The following is a 17,807-nucleotide window of genomic DNA, read 5'->3' on the forward strand; positions in this document are numbered from 1 at the left end:
TCAAAATCCCCATAACTGCTACAACTTCACACATGTTTTGAAGATGAAATTTATTTCCATTGCCAACCGTAAGTATTCGGAATTTTTTGTGGTGGAAACCTATCCCAGGGCTTGTGCAGCATGACCTGCCCCTTAAAGAGAGTATGCTTCAAGACAGCTTACTTCCTTTTTATTCCTTTCGTGTTTGTTTATTGTGGAGGTACCTAAAAGCCTGCAGAAATAACTTTTTTACGCATAAATGCTGTAGGCTGTATTATCACGCGCTATGAGCTATACGGGAAGCAGGCAGCTCTAAGTGTTTCCCACATCCTTGCGAAAGACACTTCGACAGTATGTGCGAGTTTACAAGCCTGTATTTGAGAAAAGTTTAATTTAAATAGTTTCGCCATCTTACTCGTGTGCCTGGTGCTCGGTAATTTTGTTTCAGTCATATCTGGTCGAAGTCTTCAGCGTACACACATTTGGCCAGACGGGCAGGCCACAGGCAGTGCGGAGATCGCTTCCATTGAAAAGCACGTCCTAGTATGAGTAGTGCTCGCTAAAAGTCTCCTTCAAGATGGGTGGTTTACAGGCAAATAAAAACACTGGAGACTGGAGTTTAAAATGCCAAGTGCCTCAACGACTACGCTCGAATTCAGATTCCATTGCTGTTGTCGAACTCACCTTAGCTATTCGCACGCAACCGACCCCAAATTTATTGCAGCTCTCTCGTTATTGATTATTAATTCTTAAGAAATCGTTCAGAAAATGTCCCAGGCTGCAAGAAATGGTGGTTGCCTGTGACTGTGTTCGTAGGTACGCTAGTTCAAGCACCTTGAACCTGTCCAGAGCGCTGAATTTGTTTGTGCAACAACAACCGGACAAAAGGTCGCGAACGTGCTAAACTATATCATTCGACTGCTTCCAAAGCACTGTTACGTTTTTCATTCGCAATTATAGCAACGAATGTTCACGCTTAGGGATTATACGTAAGTGTGGCTACCATCTTTCTGTAGAAACTTGGGGCGAGGCTCGCAAGTCGCGACGTTCCACAACTTATACGATCGCAGCAATTGTGGACCCGCCGCTTTTGTGCTCAACGAGTGGGTCCAACCCTTTGCGCTATCCAGAGCTTCAAGTCAGGGCCCTCTAGGTCTTCCGTGTTTTATCGCCGCATGCGATCTGAACGCATTCAGATCAACGCCGGGCATCGCCTTCTCCGGCGGGAGCGCTCCACTCACTGAGCGGGGGCCGCGTTTGCAGGCGGGAGGAGACCAACTGCAGGGAAGACGACAGCCTGTACATTCAAGACCCGGAGGCCTACATCCCCATCCAGGAGCTGGCCAACGACCACCACATCAGCATGGTTCCGCTCACCGTGGACCGCGTGGACTTCCACCAGCTGCAGATCCTGCACCACGGCTGCACCATGGTCCACTGGGAAGAGGACGGCTCTCGCTCGTCGCTCTGCTACGTGCGCCTGGAGCGCAGCAACGCCACCATCACTTGGTGCAAGCCGGCGTGGAGCGCGCTCAGGGGCTCCGGACCGCAGGACTACGCGCTCAGCGTCAACATCGAGGAGAACGTGCCGGTCGGGCTGAGTCAGAAGTACGACACTGGCGAGTCCTACCTGGCAGGTCTCGAAGAGGGCTTCCTTGACCTCAACGTGGTCAAGGAGATAGTGCTGTGTCGCAGCTCGATCGAGGTGGCCGCCGTGGCCAAGCGTCACGGCCTCGAAGACTCCTTCAGCGACCAAAACCTGCTTCGGTTCAAGTTTGGCGCGGGTCTGTCCGAGAACCGCGTGCTGGAGTTCATCCTGCCCAACTTCCTGTCCGTAATCTGGTACGACAGCCTGCGCCGGTTGGTGTCCATGCTCAAGCAGCAGCGCCAACTCTGCGACGGCCGCATCCACTGGCTCAAGGAGACGTACCTGCAGCTTTACTTCCGCGAGCAGAGCTGCATCGGCCCCACGCCCGCCGAGGCTATCAAGGTGCGCACCGCTCTTTTCTCTATCCTGCAGTAGCTAAGCTATGCCCCTCCCATTACTGGCCCGAAACGAACACCAACAGAGCTTTCACCGTAGCGTTGCCCGCACAGCCACTCCGTGTATTCTCTCCGATAGGCTTGTTCCGAACCCTAGGCACTAATATAAGGTGAAGCACGACAGGCGTGTGGAATTTTAATTATGCATAAAACACTGAACAGGATTCAACTGACCTAATAGCAAACACCACCAGTTTGATCCCGAGCCTGTGCTTTTTCTAACCATCTGTTGGCGCAGCAGTGGAAGTACAGTTGGGCCGCAACCTCAGAGCGATTAGTACGTAAGAGCTTTTTCGCAATCGGCTTGTACCCATCGCTCTGGCGCACCGTCCTTTCACGCGGACAGTTTAAAGAATGCGACCACTGATTTTATGTCTTCAACTGCACCCTAAACTTCATTGTGAGCAAACTGTGAGATAGCGAAAGTGGATAACTTAGTGGCAATATGTTTAATGTAACACGGTGTGCCAGTGATGGAAAGTCGATCTCGGATATATTGAACTCGAAGGGGTTCGCGAAAAAGTTCGATATATCAGTCATTCGGTACATAATACAGTGGCAGTAGATAAGCTTATCTGCAGCCTGGGAGCAGGATTACGGTGCACGCACGCTATGGGCGTGTTTCGAGTAGCGCGTGCTACCCAGAGGCGTATTGGCAGCGCGCCTCTCGTTGGTGTATCGCGAGACTGCTTCACATCGAAACTGCAGCGGACGGAGCTTGGAAACAACCGCCGTATACCATGAGAGGTATAACCCCTCTAGTGGGGCACGACAAACAGAACAACCATTAAAATTTAGTTACAATTGCTTTTCGCAATAGCTTCGTCAGCGAAGCAGCGCCGCTATTATTCGGTCAGCTAGGTTGGCTTCACCGCATTACAAGTGATGTTTTGAACGTTGGCTTTTGCGCATTACAGTAGTGTCGCGTGGAAAATAGGTGCGCCAGACCGAAAGCTAACCGCAACTGCACTCTGCGGAAGTGCCATAGGGAGGAGCGCCACTTGCAGGGGCAAGTGCAGTGTTCGATATATCGAATGTTGTGCTGTGCGGGATTTCGATACACGCTAACAATAATGCTATACTTTTGTATGCAATTTTCTAGAGGGGGTTTGGGCTGTTTGATATTAACAATAATTCGATACATCCGGGCTTGATATATTTGGAATCGGCTGCATATATAATCATGAGGATATCCGGAAATGTGCTCGCCAGATAAGATTTCTGTGTAACTTTTGTAGCTGTCTTCGTATATTGAATTGGAAGGTTTTAATTAAAACGTGTCTTAAACCTTGACCCGATCAGGGTGTCGGAATGAGGAACATCAAAGCAGCACTGGCGTCACTCGGAAATCACTGCCATCCATATTATACTGCGTTCGAATTAAATTCGAGAGGTTATAAACGAGCAACATACTCAAGGAACTGAAAATGTGGTTTTGCTTATTTCCCGCTGTGTTAGTTATTTTCAGTTTGCTTTCCTTGGATGAGTTGTCGCTTCAAGTTAATTTGCGGAACGCTGTTGGTATCGCAGCTTATGAAGCTCTGTAGCGTAATGTACGAGTACCTTGCGTTCGCTGCTATGCATGACACAGCGAGCCTATTACTAAATATTAATGTTTTTAATTCACATTCCAGTAGCGAGAAGTTATCTGTTACATCTCGTTCTTCATCTAGGTCTTCGGTGGGAGAAAATGGACGCTGAATTCCTTGGGAAGCAGCTCCTCAGTCGAATCGACATCTTCGGCATTCAAGAGGGCTTCGAGCTTTGGAATGAGCACAACCAAGCTCCGGAAAAAGAAATCCTCCTCGTCACTAGCAACTGTCCGGGTAAGTTATTGCAACTGACGCTGCGAGCATTCGCAATGGGACACTGTTGACAAATAGCAAACTGCTCATAAAAAACTGACGCCATTGTGGGAAAAGCGAAAAGTGAACTACGACCATATTCTGGTCGTACCGCGACGACTGGACATTTAAAGCATCTAACAAAAGTAAGGTAAATGCACAAAGTGATGGATTGAAGCATTTATACTTTAGGGATCTCGGCATGTTTTACTGAGTAGCGCGGCAGAACGAAGAAATGAAACATATGTTTGCGCAACCCTCCCAATGGAGAGTGCATTTTAGCGAAGGCCGCATTTCTAGGTAGTATCCTCTTGAGTGCACCTGTAGCGTGGACACAAAGAAAAGCCATACAGCGTTCTCAAATATTCTTATAGGGATGAGGAGGTCCGGGAGCCTCCACAGTGGGCACATGCTCTGCACGGATTCTTCAGGGATAAATCAGAGATGGATCATAACATTGAATGCTATCTGCTCGCTTGTTCCCTTTATCTCTGGTCAGAATAGTGAGGCGTCGCTGTCGTGTATTGTGGAACAATCGCAGCAGTGAAATCAATACACGTCTGTTGCAGAGAGCACCCATACTGTTATTAGCAGCTGTTTCGCTGAGTAGTAACTCCCTTTTGGGAGGCAAGCTATTGTACGTATGCGGCCAGGGCAACAGATATTGACTGTGTTACTCATAAGTTATATTTTACATCTGTCACATAAAGGCAATAGATTCAGCACAGTAAGCCTCTCTACCGGTTCTTCGACTGACACGCCGCTTTCATTCAGTAGCATCAGGGTCATTTGACACTTTCCAGGCTATGAAAAAACGCTCGAAGCTTCGTACACGGACACAACCAGCCGCTACGAGAGGCAGCAGCGCCGATTGAAGTGCAGCCAGCTGCCGTTCTACCGAGAAAAAGTTCTTTCACATTGAGACAGATTGCAGTGTTGGGAATAAAGCATCAGTTTCGCGCAAGAATTCTTTATTCACATACAACGTATTCACTTCTGTAGCGCTTTTCCGCGTGTTGTACAGGACAACAAGAAGTCAGTTATTTCTGAGGTCATGAACGTATAAAAGGTGCCGATTTCTCTCGAAATAGATGGCTGCGCCCTCTGGTAAACTTGGCAGTGCGATCGTTCTACGTGGCGTACAGAGATTTTCTATAGCATTACTTAAGAGGTTCCGCGACTAACAGACAAGTTTGGAAAGACATTTTTGCCAGCATGTTCGATTCAGCCAAGTAACCGTGCCCTTCTCGCGTTCTGCGCCGCAGGACGTGGGCCCCAAGTGCCTGCCGGAGGTGGACGACGGCGTCTCGACGAGGAAACAGAGTCCGACGATCAAGAAACGTCGGGCCACGGTCAAGTCACCGCCACAACTTCGGTCCCAGGAGTCCAGCCCACAGCGGACGAGCGTGTCGCGCAGCTCTTCGTCCTGCGAGAACCTCAACCGCACCGAAGGCGGCATCCCCATCATCCACCCGACGCCTCTGGCCACGGGATACAAGTAAGCGGCTCTCCTTCTCGCGCATGCACGCACCCTGCACCGATACGGTGAAGATCCGCATTTCTGTAAAATATTGGTTGCTTTTATGGGGTTTAACGTTCCAGACTCCGGCCATGAAGGACGTTGTAAAATTCTGATTGTTTCTACACCGCCATTTTTTTTTTCATATTTCTCATACGTGTTTGTAGATGCCCGTTCTGTTTGCGTTGACTCTCCCGCGTAATCGTATGGACTAAACTAGCCAACAGAACAGGTGGGTTTCCGGAAAGGGTATTCTGCCACGGCCTTGGCGTCCTTGTTCCGATCATAGACGACGTGCAGAACATGGCAGTCCCTGTGTATAGTCTTCACAGATTGCGAAAACGCGTTTGATTCAGTTGAAACATCAGCAGTCATGCAGACATTGCGTAACGATACGGTATGAAGTAGTATTCGCTTTCTTATCGCCGTCGTAGCTTTGTCAGCGGCAGCACGTGGTCTGAATTGTGCAGCCGTTTTGTTGTGCTCACCTAAGCCTCCTCTCTACTCACCTTTAATTCATCGAGATACCACTCTTAAAGAAAATCAATCTACTTCGATGTTCTCATTCCGGGTATGCCGCAATAAAATGATCTTCGATATATCTTGGTGGTACGGAAACACACAAGGTGTTTAAGTTGATTTGATATTGCCGGTCCCACTACACCGGTTATCTATCCTAGCCAACGCCATGTTGCAGTGAAAGTCACCACGCCGGGCCTCAGGCGTTTTGACGGAATCCGGTGAAGAACGTTTTAGATCTACACCTGCTAAGCGCAGTTGCTTTTCACGGCTGTTGCTTCGTCCCGCTGCCATATGTGAGAGTTCGGAGGTTCTTCAGGGTGGTTTTGCCCAGCGCTGATGACATAGGAAACGCACATGTAGAGCGCTTATTGTATAGGCCTTAACATGAGCGGCATGACGGATAAAAATTACGCAACCTTGTCCTAGAGACGAAACCCTCTGCAATGGATGCTAATATTATGAAAGTAGTGACGCAAATGAGAAAACAACGAAGAAAGTTGCGCACTCCATAGAGGTAGAATTAGCACTACTTTTAAAAAATAAAGCTGTTATACATTTGCGCTTCTGCGCATATGCGTTTTAAGCCTAAAGCACTGCGCTGTTGTCCTTGTTTGCAGCGGTGTTTGCCACCTTATCCTTTGCCCTGCAGGGAACGGTCTTGCCAGGTGGCGCCGAGCACGTCGAAAGCGTCGTCTCTCCTGAGCCGACCAGCCATCACCCACTCCAGCCAGATGAACTTCCTAGAGTTCGCGGAGCTGTTCCGCTCTTTTATGGTGCGCTGTCGCAAGGACCTGAAGGACGTATTTGAAAGCGTGGCAACCAACTCCAAGGTGTCAGCTGGCGAACTCGCTGCGGAGGAGACGGCTTCGCCAAAATCGGCTCGGACAAGGCCGAAAGTTCTCGGTGAGTGCGCAAGGGGGGCTTATGAGCGCAGTCTGGTCGCAGTCAGTGCTCTTCAAGGGTTTGTGCATCACTTAGGGTGAATTTGGAACTGTAACCGAGCGTCGCCATAGCACTCAAGTAGTGTTCGTTGCACTCCGCAGCCGTTTTACCAATGCAGCAAAAAGAGGGTCTTCACTAGGGTGAAGCGTTTGGGGCTTCAGGAGAGCTTTATAATTCTGTTGGGATGGCTCGGGCGAGTGCTGCAACCTGAATGGGATTTGTCTGGAAATTGTTGTAGTGCACGTAGTGCACGTACTTGATGAACAAAAAAAATTTAGACCTCGCTTTATCCTCAAGCGTTCGTTTATGTAAGCATGAACAGCCCTGAGACCAAAAAAAAAAACTAGGACTAAATATATTCTCCTTTTCTCTTTCTTCGGTTGTGTCTGCCAGGATGGCAAAGAGAGAGAGAGAGAGCTCCAGTGAATAACGCGGCTTACATGCCGTGTCCGCCATGTGTTATCGCTTTCTCCCCTGCTTCTGTATACTTTTGCTTTTGCATGTTAGATGTACCGTAAGCGTGAAATGGAACACGAAGAGGGCAACTGAAACGCGAGAACAAGAACGCAACAATAATAGCTGCTAGAGTAGAAATGCAAGCGAGGTCCAATAACATTTCAACGCGGAGGTGCTCTTGTCACTGAAGTGAAAATCTCGTTTTGTTGTTCCTGTTGGAACTGTCTTGTTCGCGTTTCATTTGAGGCTGAAAGTACGTGCGTCCCTTTGTCTAGGCTGGTCCGGACATACGAAAGAAAAAACGCACGTTACATGGGTGTTTTCTATGCGCCCGAAGATGCTATGAAAGATGCTATGAAGATGAAAGCTCTCGAAGCCGTTTATGAGCAAGGTCCTCACTGCAGTGAAAGTTGACGTTGTGCCAAAAGGTGCTCTGAAAAGGTGTGCAAAAAGTACATTCAGGGATCCCGCGCTTTATTCAAGCGTGGGGTAACACAAAAGGCGACCTCCTCCGAGATGCAAGAAGAAAAGCCCGTAGAATACATTTTGCGTTTCATGAACGCATTTGTTTGTATTGGTGTACAAGAATGTAAAAAGGCTATTTCACGTCTGTTTTGAAGCAGGCAGAACCGCCCGTCCAGTTAACATAGAACGTCGTTCTTGAAGCGCCACAAAAGGGCATTATCGCTTTGCAGAGACTAGCAGAGATCACAGTCGACTCCCCCGTTATCTTGCGCATTTCGCATTCGGTGAAACTGCCGAAAAAAGTGGTAGGGTTTTAACGCAGCTAAACTTGAGTAGATGTGCGAAAGCATGTGTTTAGCCTGGTTGGCTTGCGGTTTTGCTTTGCTGGGTCGTCGGCACGTCTGGCGACGATATTAGACTGAAGTTAAGCTCTGCTCGAGGTTAAGCTGATCTGATCTTGTCATGCCGCAGATGGAGGTTGACGAAGACGATGATGTGCAGTGCACAGAGTGATAATGTGTTGCATCCTAACCCAAGGCGTGACCGGCTGCGGCGGTTGCGTAGTAACCTCGTGCAGCGGGCAGCGAAGTTGATCTGCTCGCGTCGCCGTGGGTTTGAATCCGAGTCATGACAATATTTGTCTCATCTCTGCATGGGCCGTTGCTGTGCTAGGTTTTGCCAAGGTCGCCCTCAAGATCAAGCTGCACAGAAACTCGGTGGGCCGGTTAGACTTTGTGAAGTAGTGCTTTCGCACTAAAACGAACATCGTCGTGGACAATCATTGGGTCCAAGACGGAATTCCTGGCGTGCAACGCTAGGCGTAGCCCCATGCCGAACCGGTCTCCGACAGACAATGTATTGACACGCCTGTGTCATCTCCTGCACCGCATTGCCCATGTTTCCCTGTCTCCTTCGTAACGCCAGTTCTCTACGAGCTCTGGAAGAAAACTCCATTGACTGTAATTGCCCTTCTGCTGGCAGTCAGCAGAAATTCAATAACCTTCCTGGTTCACTCCCCGCAGGACTGTTGACCCGAAGCAGCAAGTACGAGTACGTGGACCCCGAACAGAAAAAGATTTGCGACGCCATCGCCACTGCCAGCATTGTTTCCAACTGTGCCGGGGTTGACAGCTCGAAGAGGCTCGTCCTGGAGTGTGCCGACTTCAAAAAGTTTTTGGCGACTCGCCAGAAGGAAGATTTGACCGAGGAAGAAGTTATCAGACTTATTCAGGTGAATCGAACCTTGTCGAACCTTACTTCTCCCGGTTCACTGCGTGGTGTGCGCCTGGCGTCAAATGTTTAGAGGCGGCGGATACGAGAGAAAGATAATACTAAATATCTCTCGGGCTGATCGTGCGACGTGAGCACCAACTGCACGTGTCGACTTCGGGCTGCCTTTCGTGGTGGCGAGGAAAGTTGTTTTTTTTTTCGCGACCCACGTAGTCCGTAATTTTTTTTTTTTTTTTTTTTTTTGCGCCGGGTGCACGTCGTGCGTGCTCTGTGCAGCAGTTCCGAGACCGTATTTTGCTTCTTTGTCATTGGCACGGTCCTCCTTTGATAACGGAGCCGGCGTCTGACATGACACACTAACTACTAGCTTTGACGTCATAGGTGGTACAGCTGCTGCCAATCACAGGGGAGCAAAAGAATTAACGGGAAAGCAAAGCATAGTAAAATATTCCTGCAGAGAAGTCATCTGCTGACGCTGTTGCTGGCATGTGCCGCACTATTCTGAGAACTCAAATTTCCCGCCGAATTGTCTGCCTTATTGATAACTGTGTTTCTTTGCAGGAAGTTAGTTGCGTGTTTTAATATTACGCCGAAGCTGGAAGACTAATTCAGTGTGCCTCGCCGATATGCAGCCATGTCAAACATTTTTGAAACATAGTATAACTGATGAATGATATACGTAGGTTTACAGACAAAGCTTAATCCGCAAAAATAAACCGCGAACTTTAAAGCTGTCCGAAGTCCAACACTTTTCCTGCTATTGGTCGTCACAGATAGTGTTCCGTTAAGTTGCTCAGATGCCGCCACTGAACGTTAGTAGATGGCAGTAGCTAGCAGCCGTCAATTTCTATGAGAGACGGTCTAAGGATAGGCGTTTAAAAGTCTGTTTCTTTGGCACAGACACTTCTAAAAGAACAGATATCGCATGTCAAGCAACTAGATAATATAGGGCTACACTGGGTCACGTTCCTGTAAATATTCGTTGCAGTTTCTAATTGTTTCTCTCTTGCTTCATTACTCTAGCGACATGAGCCTGATAACGTCCTCAGAGAGAAGAACCTCCTATCTTTCGAAGGCTTTGCAAGGTACCTACTGGACAAGGACAACTACGCTTTCGTGCCGGAGATAATTCCGCCCGGTGCAAACACGGTGAGGCTCAGCTGTATACGTTTCTGCAGTTCGCATCATGACAATGTAACAATGTGACGGTGCGCTTTCATTTGACCGGTACTGAGTCATGTTTTTATATCGCAGAACATGGACAAGCCACTTTCTCACTACTACATTGCCTCATCTCATAACACCTACTTGACCGGCCACCAGCTCAAAGGAGAGTCGTCTGTAGAACTCTACAGTGAGGTGGGCATCTGACGGGCAGAGCCGTCGTTCTCGTTTATTTCTGCGCTTTGGCACTGAGAGGTAGTGAACACTTTTAAGAAGCTAACTTGCTCTCATGTTACTATTCTTCAGGTACTACTGAGAGGATGTCGATGCGTAGAGCTCGATTGTTGGGACGGTGACGACGGCATACCTGTCATCTACCACGGCCACACACTTACTTCGAAAATTCCGTTCAAGGTGAGAGCGACCTCGGCTTTTGTTGCACCGTGTTTGTACTTTCCCATTCATCTTTTTCGTCCACGTCACAGTTCCATACTTGACAGGTGCCATCTCTTCCTCCCTTGACAAGTGCTGATCATTATTAAACATGATCTTTGGTCTCGTGACGCACCCTGCTCAACATGTTCCTCTTGCAGAGCGTTGTGGAAGCGATCCACAAGAGCTCGTTCGCCACTTCGCCTTTCCCGATCATTTTGTCCATCGAGAACCACTGCTCATTACCGCAGCAAGCGAAAATGGCCCAGATATTTACGGTGAGTGATGCAACTTCGTGCCTACGGTTTGATACGATTTATTTTTGTTTTGCAAGAGGAGGTTTGTCGGCACTTCGCAGTCCACTGCAGAAGCTTATTCAGGGCTGTCAGTCCGGAAAGAAGAAATGTTCCTCCGAAATAGTTAAAAATTTCAGTTTCACATAACTAAGATGCATTCAGTGATTTATTTCTCAGTTTTATTCATTAAAATATTGTCAACCTTTCACTTCCGCACGTGCTTCGGAAGTGAAACTTTAATGCTGCTAAGTCTTTGCCGGCGCTGAGGTGTTCCGGTAGAACAATGGCTGCAGTTGCCATGCCCAGCCTTGGAGTATCGATGAAAGGCGCTCGGCACTATAGCGTCTGTAGTTGCGGTTTCCGTGCATTACTGTATTTTCGTGTAAAGTTGCTGGCGCCAGCGCCCAAATATTCTCACAGAAAAAAATTTACCTCAGATGTGTTCAGTAAACCAGCGAGCAAAATATTCCCCCAAAGCACCAGAATTGCCCTTTTGCTACGAGTCACTGAAAACTCTCAGTTGGGGAATCGCTTCGAGCTGGAAGCCTTGCCAAGAACATGCATAGCAAATCCGGTTGAGACCACGAGGTGCATGTGTTCCTCCCAGTAGCGCTAACCTCCGCCTATGCGTCTTAAATTTTCCACGCACGCAAGAGACTCTGAACCAAACGCAAGCTACCTCGTTTTTTCTTCTCTTAAGGAAATTTTTGAATGGTAAAGCACGATTTCAATGTCGTGCTGAGTAAAACAACTCCCAGGGGATTTGCTCCTCTTTGCCCACAACAACGGCGATGTCTGAGACTGTCCACTGCATATCTTCGTGCAGAACGTCTTCGGGGACAGACTCCAGACTCAGTTCCTGTTCTCCAACGACGTCTGCGACGAGGCCCGCCTGCCGTCGCCTAACCAGCTACGCTACAAGGTTCTGATCAAGAACAAGAAACTCAGGCCACCTCTGACGCCAGCCTTGCCTCTGAAGTCTGCTAAGGTACTTGCTACTATCTTGCTCTTTTTTTTTTTACCCACCCACACTATATATACCACTTTCAAACGTCGTTCTCAGGTTCGGTAAAAAAAAACTTCGCTATGAAATCACACACACACAAGCACACATACACGCCCTTCAAGACGTCTGACACTTCGCAGTGGACTTCTACGGACAGCTCAGGGCTTTCTAAACACCACTGAATTTTTTCGCTCACTGGCGGAAGCTCTCGCGAGAAGTTGAGAGCTCTTGCCATGCAAGCGAAGTGAATTCTGACGGAAGCCAATGCTATGCACTTGTGATCGGTATGGGGCACGGTATGGCCGATTTATTAAGCATGAAATGCTTGTAGCTCCCATTCTTTGCGTACTCAGGCGAACATCGTCTGAAAACTGCGACGTTCCTAAGGACGAACACGAAGCTGAACTTATCCGAAAACTTGCGAAATCTGATTGATATCCAGTAGAACACCGCTTTAGCCCCGAGCGGGATTCGAACCCATGCCAGCACAAACATAGCAGCTTCGTTTCCAGTGCCATAGACCGTTCGGCCATCCCAGCAGCTTCTCGCGCCGCGTGTTCTAACCTGCTGTATCTCTTTCATCCGTTGCTTCTGTGCTTCCAAATGTCAGCGTAAACGTCGCTCTGTTCACCTGACAAAGAAGCGGCGGATGGCGGCGGCTCTTCAAGCCCCGAAAGCAGCCAGAAAGGCCATGCGCGCAGCCTGCGTCACAGAGCAGTAAACGCGCGAAGGCCCGTACGACAGGAGAAGAACCTGGCCAGTGCCCGAGTGCAGCTACCATTGTCTACTAGTCGTCCTAAAATGTGCTACACCTTTCCTGCAATGCATTTCTTGCTTACACCTACTCTCGACGACGAGATAGACCGGACTTTCTTCTTGCAAGCCAACCCTGCCATGGCTCCCGCCGTGAAAACTGCTGTTCCAGCGTGTTCCTTCGTATCCGCTATGCGTGGCCGTATTAGATGCAGACGTGATAACTTGCGCGCGAAAAGCAGAAATGGCAGGAAAAAGTACTTCACAGAACATTGTGCTGTATAATATGCAGTAGTTTTAAACTCCCGTTCAGCGGAAAATGCGGCGTCCGGCGTTGGGTCGCTAAACTCCGGATTGGTCGAAAAGGTTTGACGTCACACGTGTAGCGGCGGAATGGAAGAGTGATTCAAAATTACATAAACTGTGATTACAAGGTCGCAGCATGACTCAAACGTCGTTACGACATGCAAGCATATAAAGGAGATGAATTCCGCTGAAAAGAAAATTGGAGTGATTATTGAGGAATCGAACGTCAGACACGCTGCCCCTAGGCCACGTAGGCGCTTTCTCACTGCACCGGCAACTGTATTTTACGACTGTATTTTAATGAGTATGTGTGTGATTAGAGAGGAACTAATTAAGGGAGTAGTTATTCAGCGAGTAGCACAGTGCATGTCGGTGAAGGGTGAGTGTACGCGAACGACTGCATGTTTGTATCACGTGACACTGGTGTATAATGTGATCTGGTAACATTTGTAGCGCACGTGATCTAGTAATGTGCTAATTAGATCAAGTGAAGTCACCTCCGTGTCCAATTAACGCTAAGGCGGAGCTTAAGTGTCCCCACCCCCCACCCCTCCATTTTTTATAGTCATTTGTGTTTTTCGCGTGCTAGTTGTCATATCTGAGACTTTCTGAGTGCGCATATTCTATCTGCACGGCGCCGGGACAGGGTGCAGCGTAGCCTCTTTCGGAAAACGTGAGCAAACGTGCTCTCCCTTTGTGTGCAGGGCGTCCCGCAAGGGAAGATTGCACCCGGCCGGACCAACAGCATCATCTCCACGGCGAGCACAGGGTCACTCAACGACGAGGATGAAGAGGATTACGAGGATTACGATGAGGAGGACGATAATCTCGAAGGTGGGCTGTCAACACTTCGGGCTGCACACTTTCGTAACTCATCCCACGGTACTGCTCTGAAATTTTCTTGCAATACGACAATGAAAAGGTGCTTCAAGGGCTGTTTAAGGGAGGAAAAGTGTTTTTGCAATCACATCACTGAGCCACCTACCCGTTTCGCCTACGTAACGACGGCGGCGAGATAACGGGGACCGATACGTTCCAACACTAAAGATCCTTACTGTTAAATCTTCACCAAAAGTACCGTTTGGCATCCTTTGGTATTCTATATTTTGCCTAAAGTACATGCAGTGTGCTGGGGCGACTCAGCTGTCTCCATGATGCAGCAAGTCGTCTGCACGTAACGGGGTTCTTGCGGCACATGTCACGTGCATCAGAATTCATGCTAGAAAGAGGAATGGAGACGGTTCTTCGCTGCGTAAACCTAAACAATGAGAGGAAGGAAAGCCTGAGTCCGCTTATCAACATCTCGACCAAGGGGCTTTCTTCGCATGGACGAAGAGAAGCCTCTTTGCCGAAACTTTGCCGAAAGAGGGTCCAACCCTCTTCTTTTTCAAGTTCGTTCAGCAATTAGTGTTACCCGTTGATGTGATCCACGCTGGACGAACGCACAACTGAGTTATTTTTGCTTGCCGTCACATATGGCCCCGATTATCTCCAAGACCGTCACGGAGAGAAAAAAAAAATCGAAATATTCAGATAGTGCAGCTTACTAAGGTCTGACTAAAGTCTAAGGCGTTCCCGCACTAGCGTCAGATACTTCTACAGTGAAATCCTTAAGGAAGATAGAATGCCCCTAAGGGTCACATGCAAGCAGGGTGTCGAACCGGCAGCGCTAATGCTGCGAAACCGTGCGACAAGGTAGACGTAGGGTGTGCTTGGGGGTAGTAGTTCTTGATCTGTTGCGCTCCTTTTCCACGCTACACTTCATTTCTGCGGTGAAGTCAACTTTACTAACTAAAGCCTAACGAACGTACATCTTGCCTGGCGTGCTTCGCTGGCGATGGCGTTGCGGAAACCATCTGCACCTCAATGTTAATAAGTGATTATTATATTTATAGTGCACTGGTGGTAGGTTTAGGCACATTATAATAGTCGGAGGCTAGATCTAAAGAAACGTACGCTGCGGCTTCGATGCGAAGCAAGTGAGGCCTAGGAACACCAGTGCGCCGGTAGGCGGCACGTCAATGCAAGGAGCGTGTCACTAGCGTGGGTGCAATTTATCCTTGCTGCTATATTGCAGAGAAGCTTATCTAGGGCTCATTTGTTATATATAGAATTATCGATATATGGAACTGTTTCGCGATCCCCTTGTAGCGCGATATATCTGGGTTTGGCTGTATCTATAACGGCTGCACAGCCACCATTGTCCAATAAGCAATGAAGCCCAACTGCAAAAAAAAAAAAATCAAATAAGGAAGGGTGTCAGGCACGGAGACGCTATCTCTCTAATGTTATTCACCGCCTGTGTACAGGAGGTATTCAGAGACCTGGGTCGGTAGCTATTATTTATCCTCATGTGGGGTTCGAACACGGGGCCACCGCTTGTCCGCGGCAGCCGCTCCACCAATTAAACTAACCAACTTCCCTTAACTACGGTGTTTTTTGTTAAAGCTGTATATCTTTCCCCTGTAGCCATACGGGTGAGGTTTGGTGGATGCTGAAGAGTAATTATTCCCTTATTACTGTGTAAGGGACTTTTTATATTTTGAACATTGCTCTGTCATCTGATTGATGATATGAATAGGAGCTGTTGTCGAGTATCCTTTCTAAAAACCAACTTGTTGCTCTGGCTATTTAAGTGTGATGTTTGTCTTATTCCTTTAGAGATTATCTTTGAACATTCAATCTAAGGAAGGAACAGTAAGGAACTCAGCCTATAAGTTTTTTTTTATTTTTAGTACTCCCTTTTCTGATTAGACAGCATGATTTTATCTTACTTCCGGCCTTCCCGTCACGGGAACACAAAGTGCGGGCACGGGGACACAGAGTGAGATTATAATTACATTATTAGGTGCTTAATTACTAAAATGTATTAATAAACTTTTTAGGCACTGCGGCTAGCGTTAATGTTGATCTTGGAAACAAAGAGGCTGTCGAATTACTAGACTGCTTCATTTGGTACAATTCTTCTAGAGCACGGGTATTCGGCAATATTCGCTTTCGAAGTTTCCACTGATTCCGCGTAATTAGGCATGCAGGGTGCCGGAAGTCGACGGCAAACTCGTGTGACGCAGCTGTTGCGCAGGGCTTTTTTGCCACTAGCTTCGATGGCTGAAAGTCAAAGGGAAGCGGTTATCAGCTTCACCAGTCGCTGCATGCCGTTGGCAGACGAAACGCCGTGCACGTAGTAGTTTCTGGCCCATCAAATCCTCATTCAATAATTTTTTTTCGTTCCCGAACCCATTTGAACCCGTTTGAACCTGGTCGAACAGGGTCGAACCAAAACGGAATGTCGCTCCGGAGCCTAACCCGGAACAGAACCCGAAACCGGACCGAAACCGAACCGAACCCGAAAAAATTCCGGTTCGACACCCTGCATGCAAGTAGATTCAGAGGTGTAAAGATTCGATGCAGCCGTTTCGGCAACCTCGCATCCTGATTCAATAATTAGACCGGAAAAGAATTTGTCAACCGTTCGACGTATACCCTCAGCTACGCTTCTTTCTTGAATCTGAAGCGCCGTTGATGACCGTGTTGTGGCGCAGAGTCCCTGTCGAGCCAGGAAGGGTCGTGCAAGGAGGCCATGAGGCACCCGGGCACGCTGAGCCCCGGCGCGGCGCACCCTCGGCCGCGCAACCCAGCGGACGCCGAGCACCTGCACAGCGACGACGACGGATACAAGCAGCGCAAGTCCAGCTCGCAGATCGCGCCGGAGCTCTCCGACCTGGTCACCTACTGCCAGGCCATAAAGTTCAGAGGTGCCGCTCCCCTTCTTCCTCCCTCGTCTGCGCGTCGCGCGTGCGTAGTCTTGGCTCATGAAGCCTGACAGCTCGGAATCATGAGGACAGGGCTCGGTGGCTGTAATCCGAAGCGTGAATTGTCAAGAAAACACTGCGATCAGTTGCTACGTGCAAGAAGGAATGTTGTTCTCAAGGAGGGCCCGAATGAAGTGATTATAAGGTTTATCTTTCTAACAGCATGCATTTCTTATCTTTGAAGCCTCTTCAGCCCCCCGTCCTTTATGCTTTATTTCTGATTTAAGAACTGCATTCTGTGAATACATACCTTTATCTAAGCGAATTGAAGAGCATGTTGAACTTTTCTCTTCGACTTGGAAGAAAAATGGTGGAACGCCTAGAACTGTCACTCATTAAACGTGTTAACAAGGTACGATAACCTCAGCAACAAACAGTCGCCGATAAGAGGCAGAAATAATTTCCTGGGAGAGTTGTGCGAGCAGTTCGTTCTCTAACGCGTAAAGCTCGCGGTGCGAACACTCTCCACTTCTTCGTCGAGCCGGCTCGTTCTCCGCGGCGGCGCAGTGCCACGCGTCGCGCTCACCGGTGGGTTTGTGTGTCGGCGCAGGTTTCGTCACCTGTCCTTCGCCGACCAACTCGGTGAAGGTGAAGAAAGTGAGCAGCAAGAAGAACGTGCTCGCTTCGGCTGGCTCGCCGCTGGGCGCCACCACGCCCCTGCAGACGTCAGGTGGGGGCTCGCCTCGTTCCTCCTCCTCCTCCTCATCGCTGGCCGCCGCACAAGCGGGGCTTCCTGACCCGTGCGTGCGATTGACAGCTTCAGAAAGGATGCTTCCCCCGCAGCGTTCGTTGTACACGCCGCGCAGCTGGCATCGTAAGGGTTGAGAACGTGACGCACGAATGACTGAGTTGCAGCCGCCACTTCGTTTCGTCTCCCTCTCTCTCTTTTCTTTTATATCATGCCGTTTATTTATTATCCCCGTCTTTGTGCTGCTGAATTCCGATACGCACGGCGATGTGCCTGGCTATATAGGGAATTAAAGGCAAGATAAAACTGCCATGTTGTTGTCATGTTGTGGCTCTCAATAATAAATGTAC

At 48.7% G+C, this 17,807-nt stretch overlaps 1 protein-coding gene across 1 annotated transcript in view; it reads left to right on the forward strand.

Moving 5' to 3' along the window:
* Positions 1–17,807, forward strand: part of LOC149349731 (uncharacterized) — a 555,241-nt gene that overhangs the window by 514,087 nt on the left and 23,347 nt on the right. The window contains exons 25-37 of the mRNA XM_089578770.1: positions 1,243–1,969; positions 3,696–3,848; positions 5,132–5,364; positions 6,557–6,810; positions 8,793–9,001; positions 10,024–10,149; positions 10,255–10,359; positions 10,471–10,578; positions 10,758–10,874; positions 11,719–11,880; positions 13,662–13,791; positions 16,500–16,712; positions 17,320–17,439. Coding sequence (XP_089434896.1) covers positions 1,243–1,969; positions 3,696–3,848; positions 5,132–5,364; positions 6,557–6,810; positions 8,793–9,001; positions 10,024–10,149; positions 10,255–10,359; positions 10,471–10,578; positions 10,758–10,874; positions 11,719–11,880; positions 13,662–13,791; positions 16,500–16,712; positions 17,320–17,439 — 2,657 coding nt within the window. The remainder of the gene's footprint in view (positions 1–1,242; positions 1,970–3,695; positions 3,849–5,131; positions 5,365–6,556; positions 6,811–8,792; positions 9,002–10,023; positions 10,150–10,254; positions 10,360–10,470; positions 10,579–10,757; positions 10,875–11,718; positions 11,881–13,661; positions 13,792–16,499; positions 16,713–17,319; positions 17,440–17,807) is intronic.

The sequence above is a fragment of the Amblyomma mixtum genome, chromosome 3, assembly GCF_055824585.1.
Source record: "Amblyomma mixtum isolate Tamu chromosome 3, ASM5582458v1, whole genome shotgun sequence".
Classification (NCBI taxonomy): domain Eukaryota; kingdom Metazoa; phylum Arthropoda; class Arachnida; order Ixodida; family Ixodidae; genus Amblyomma; species Amblyomma mixtum.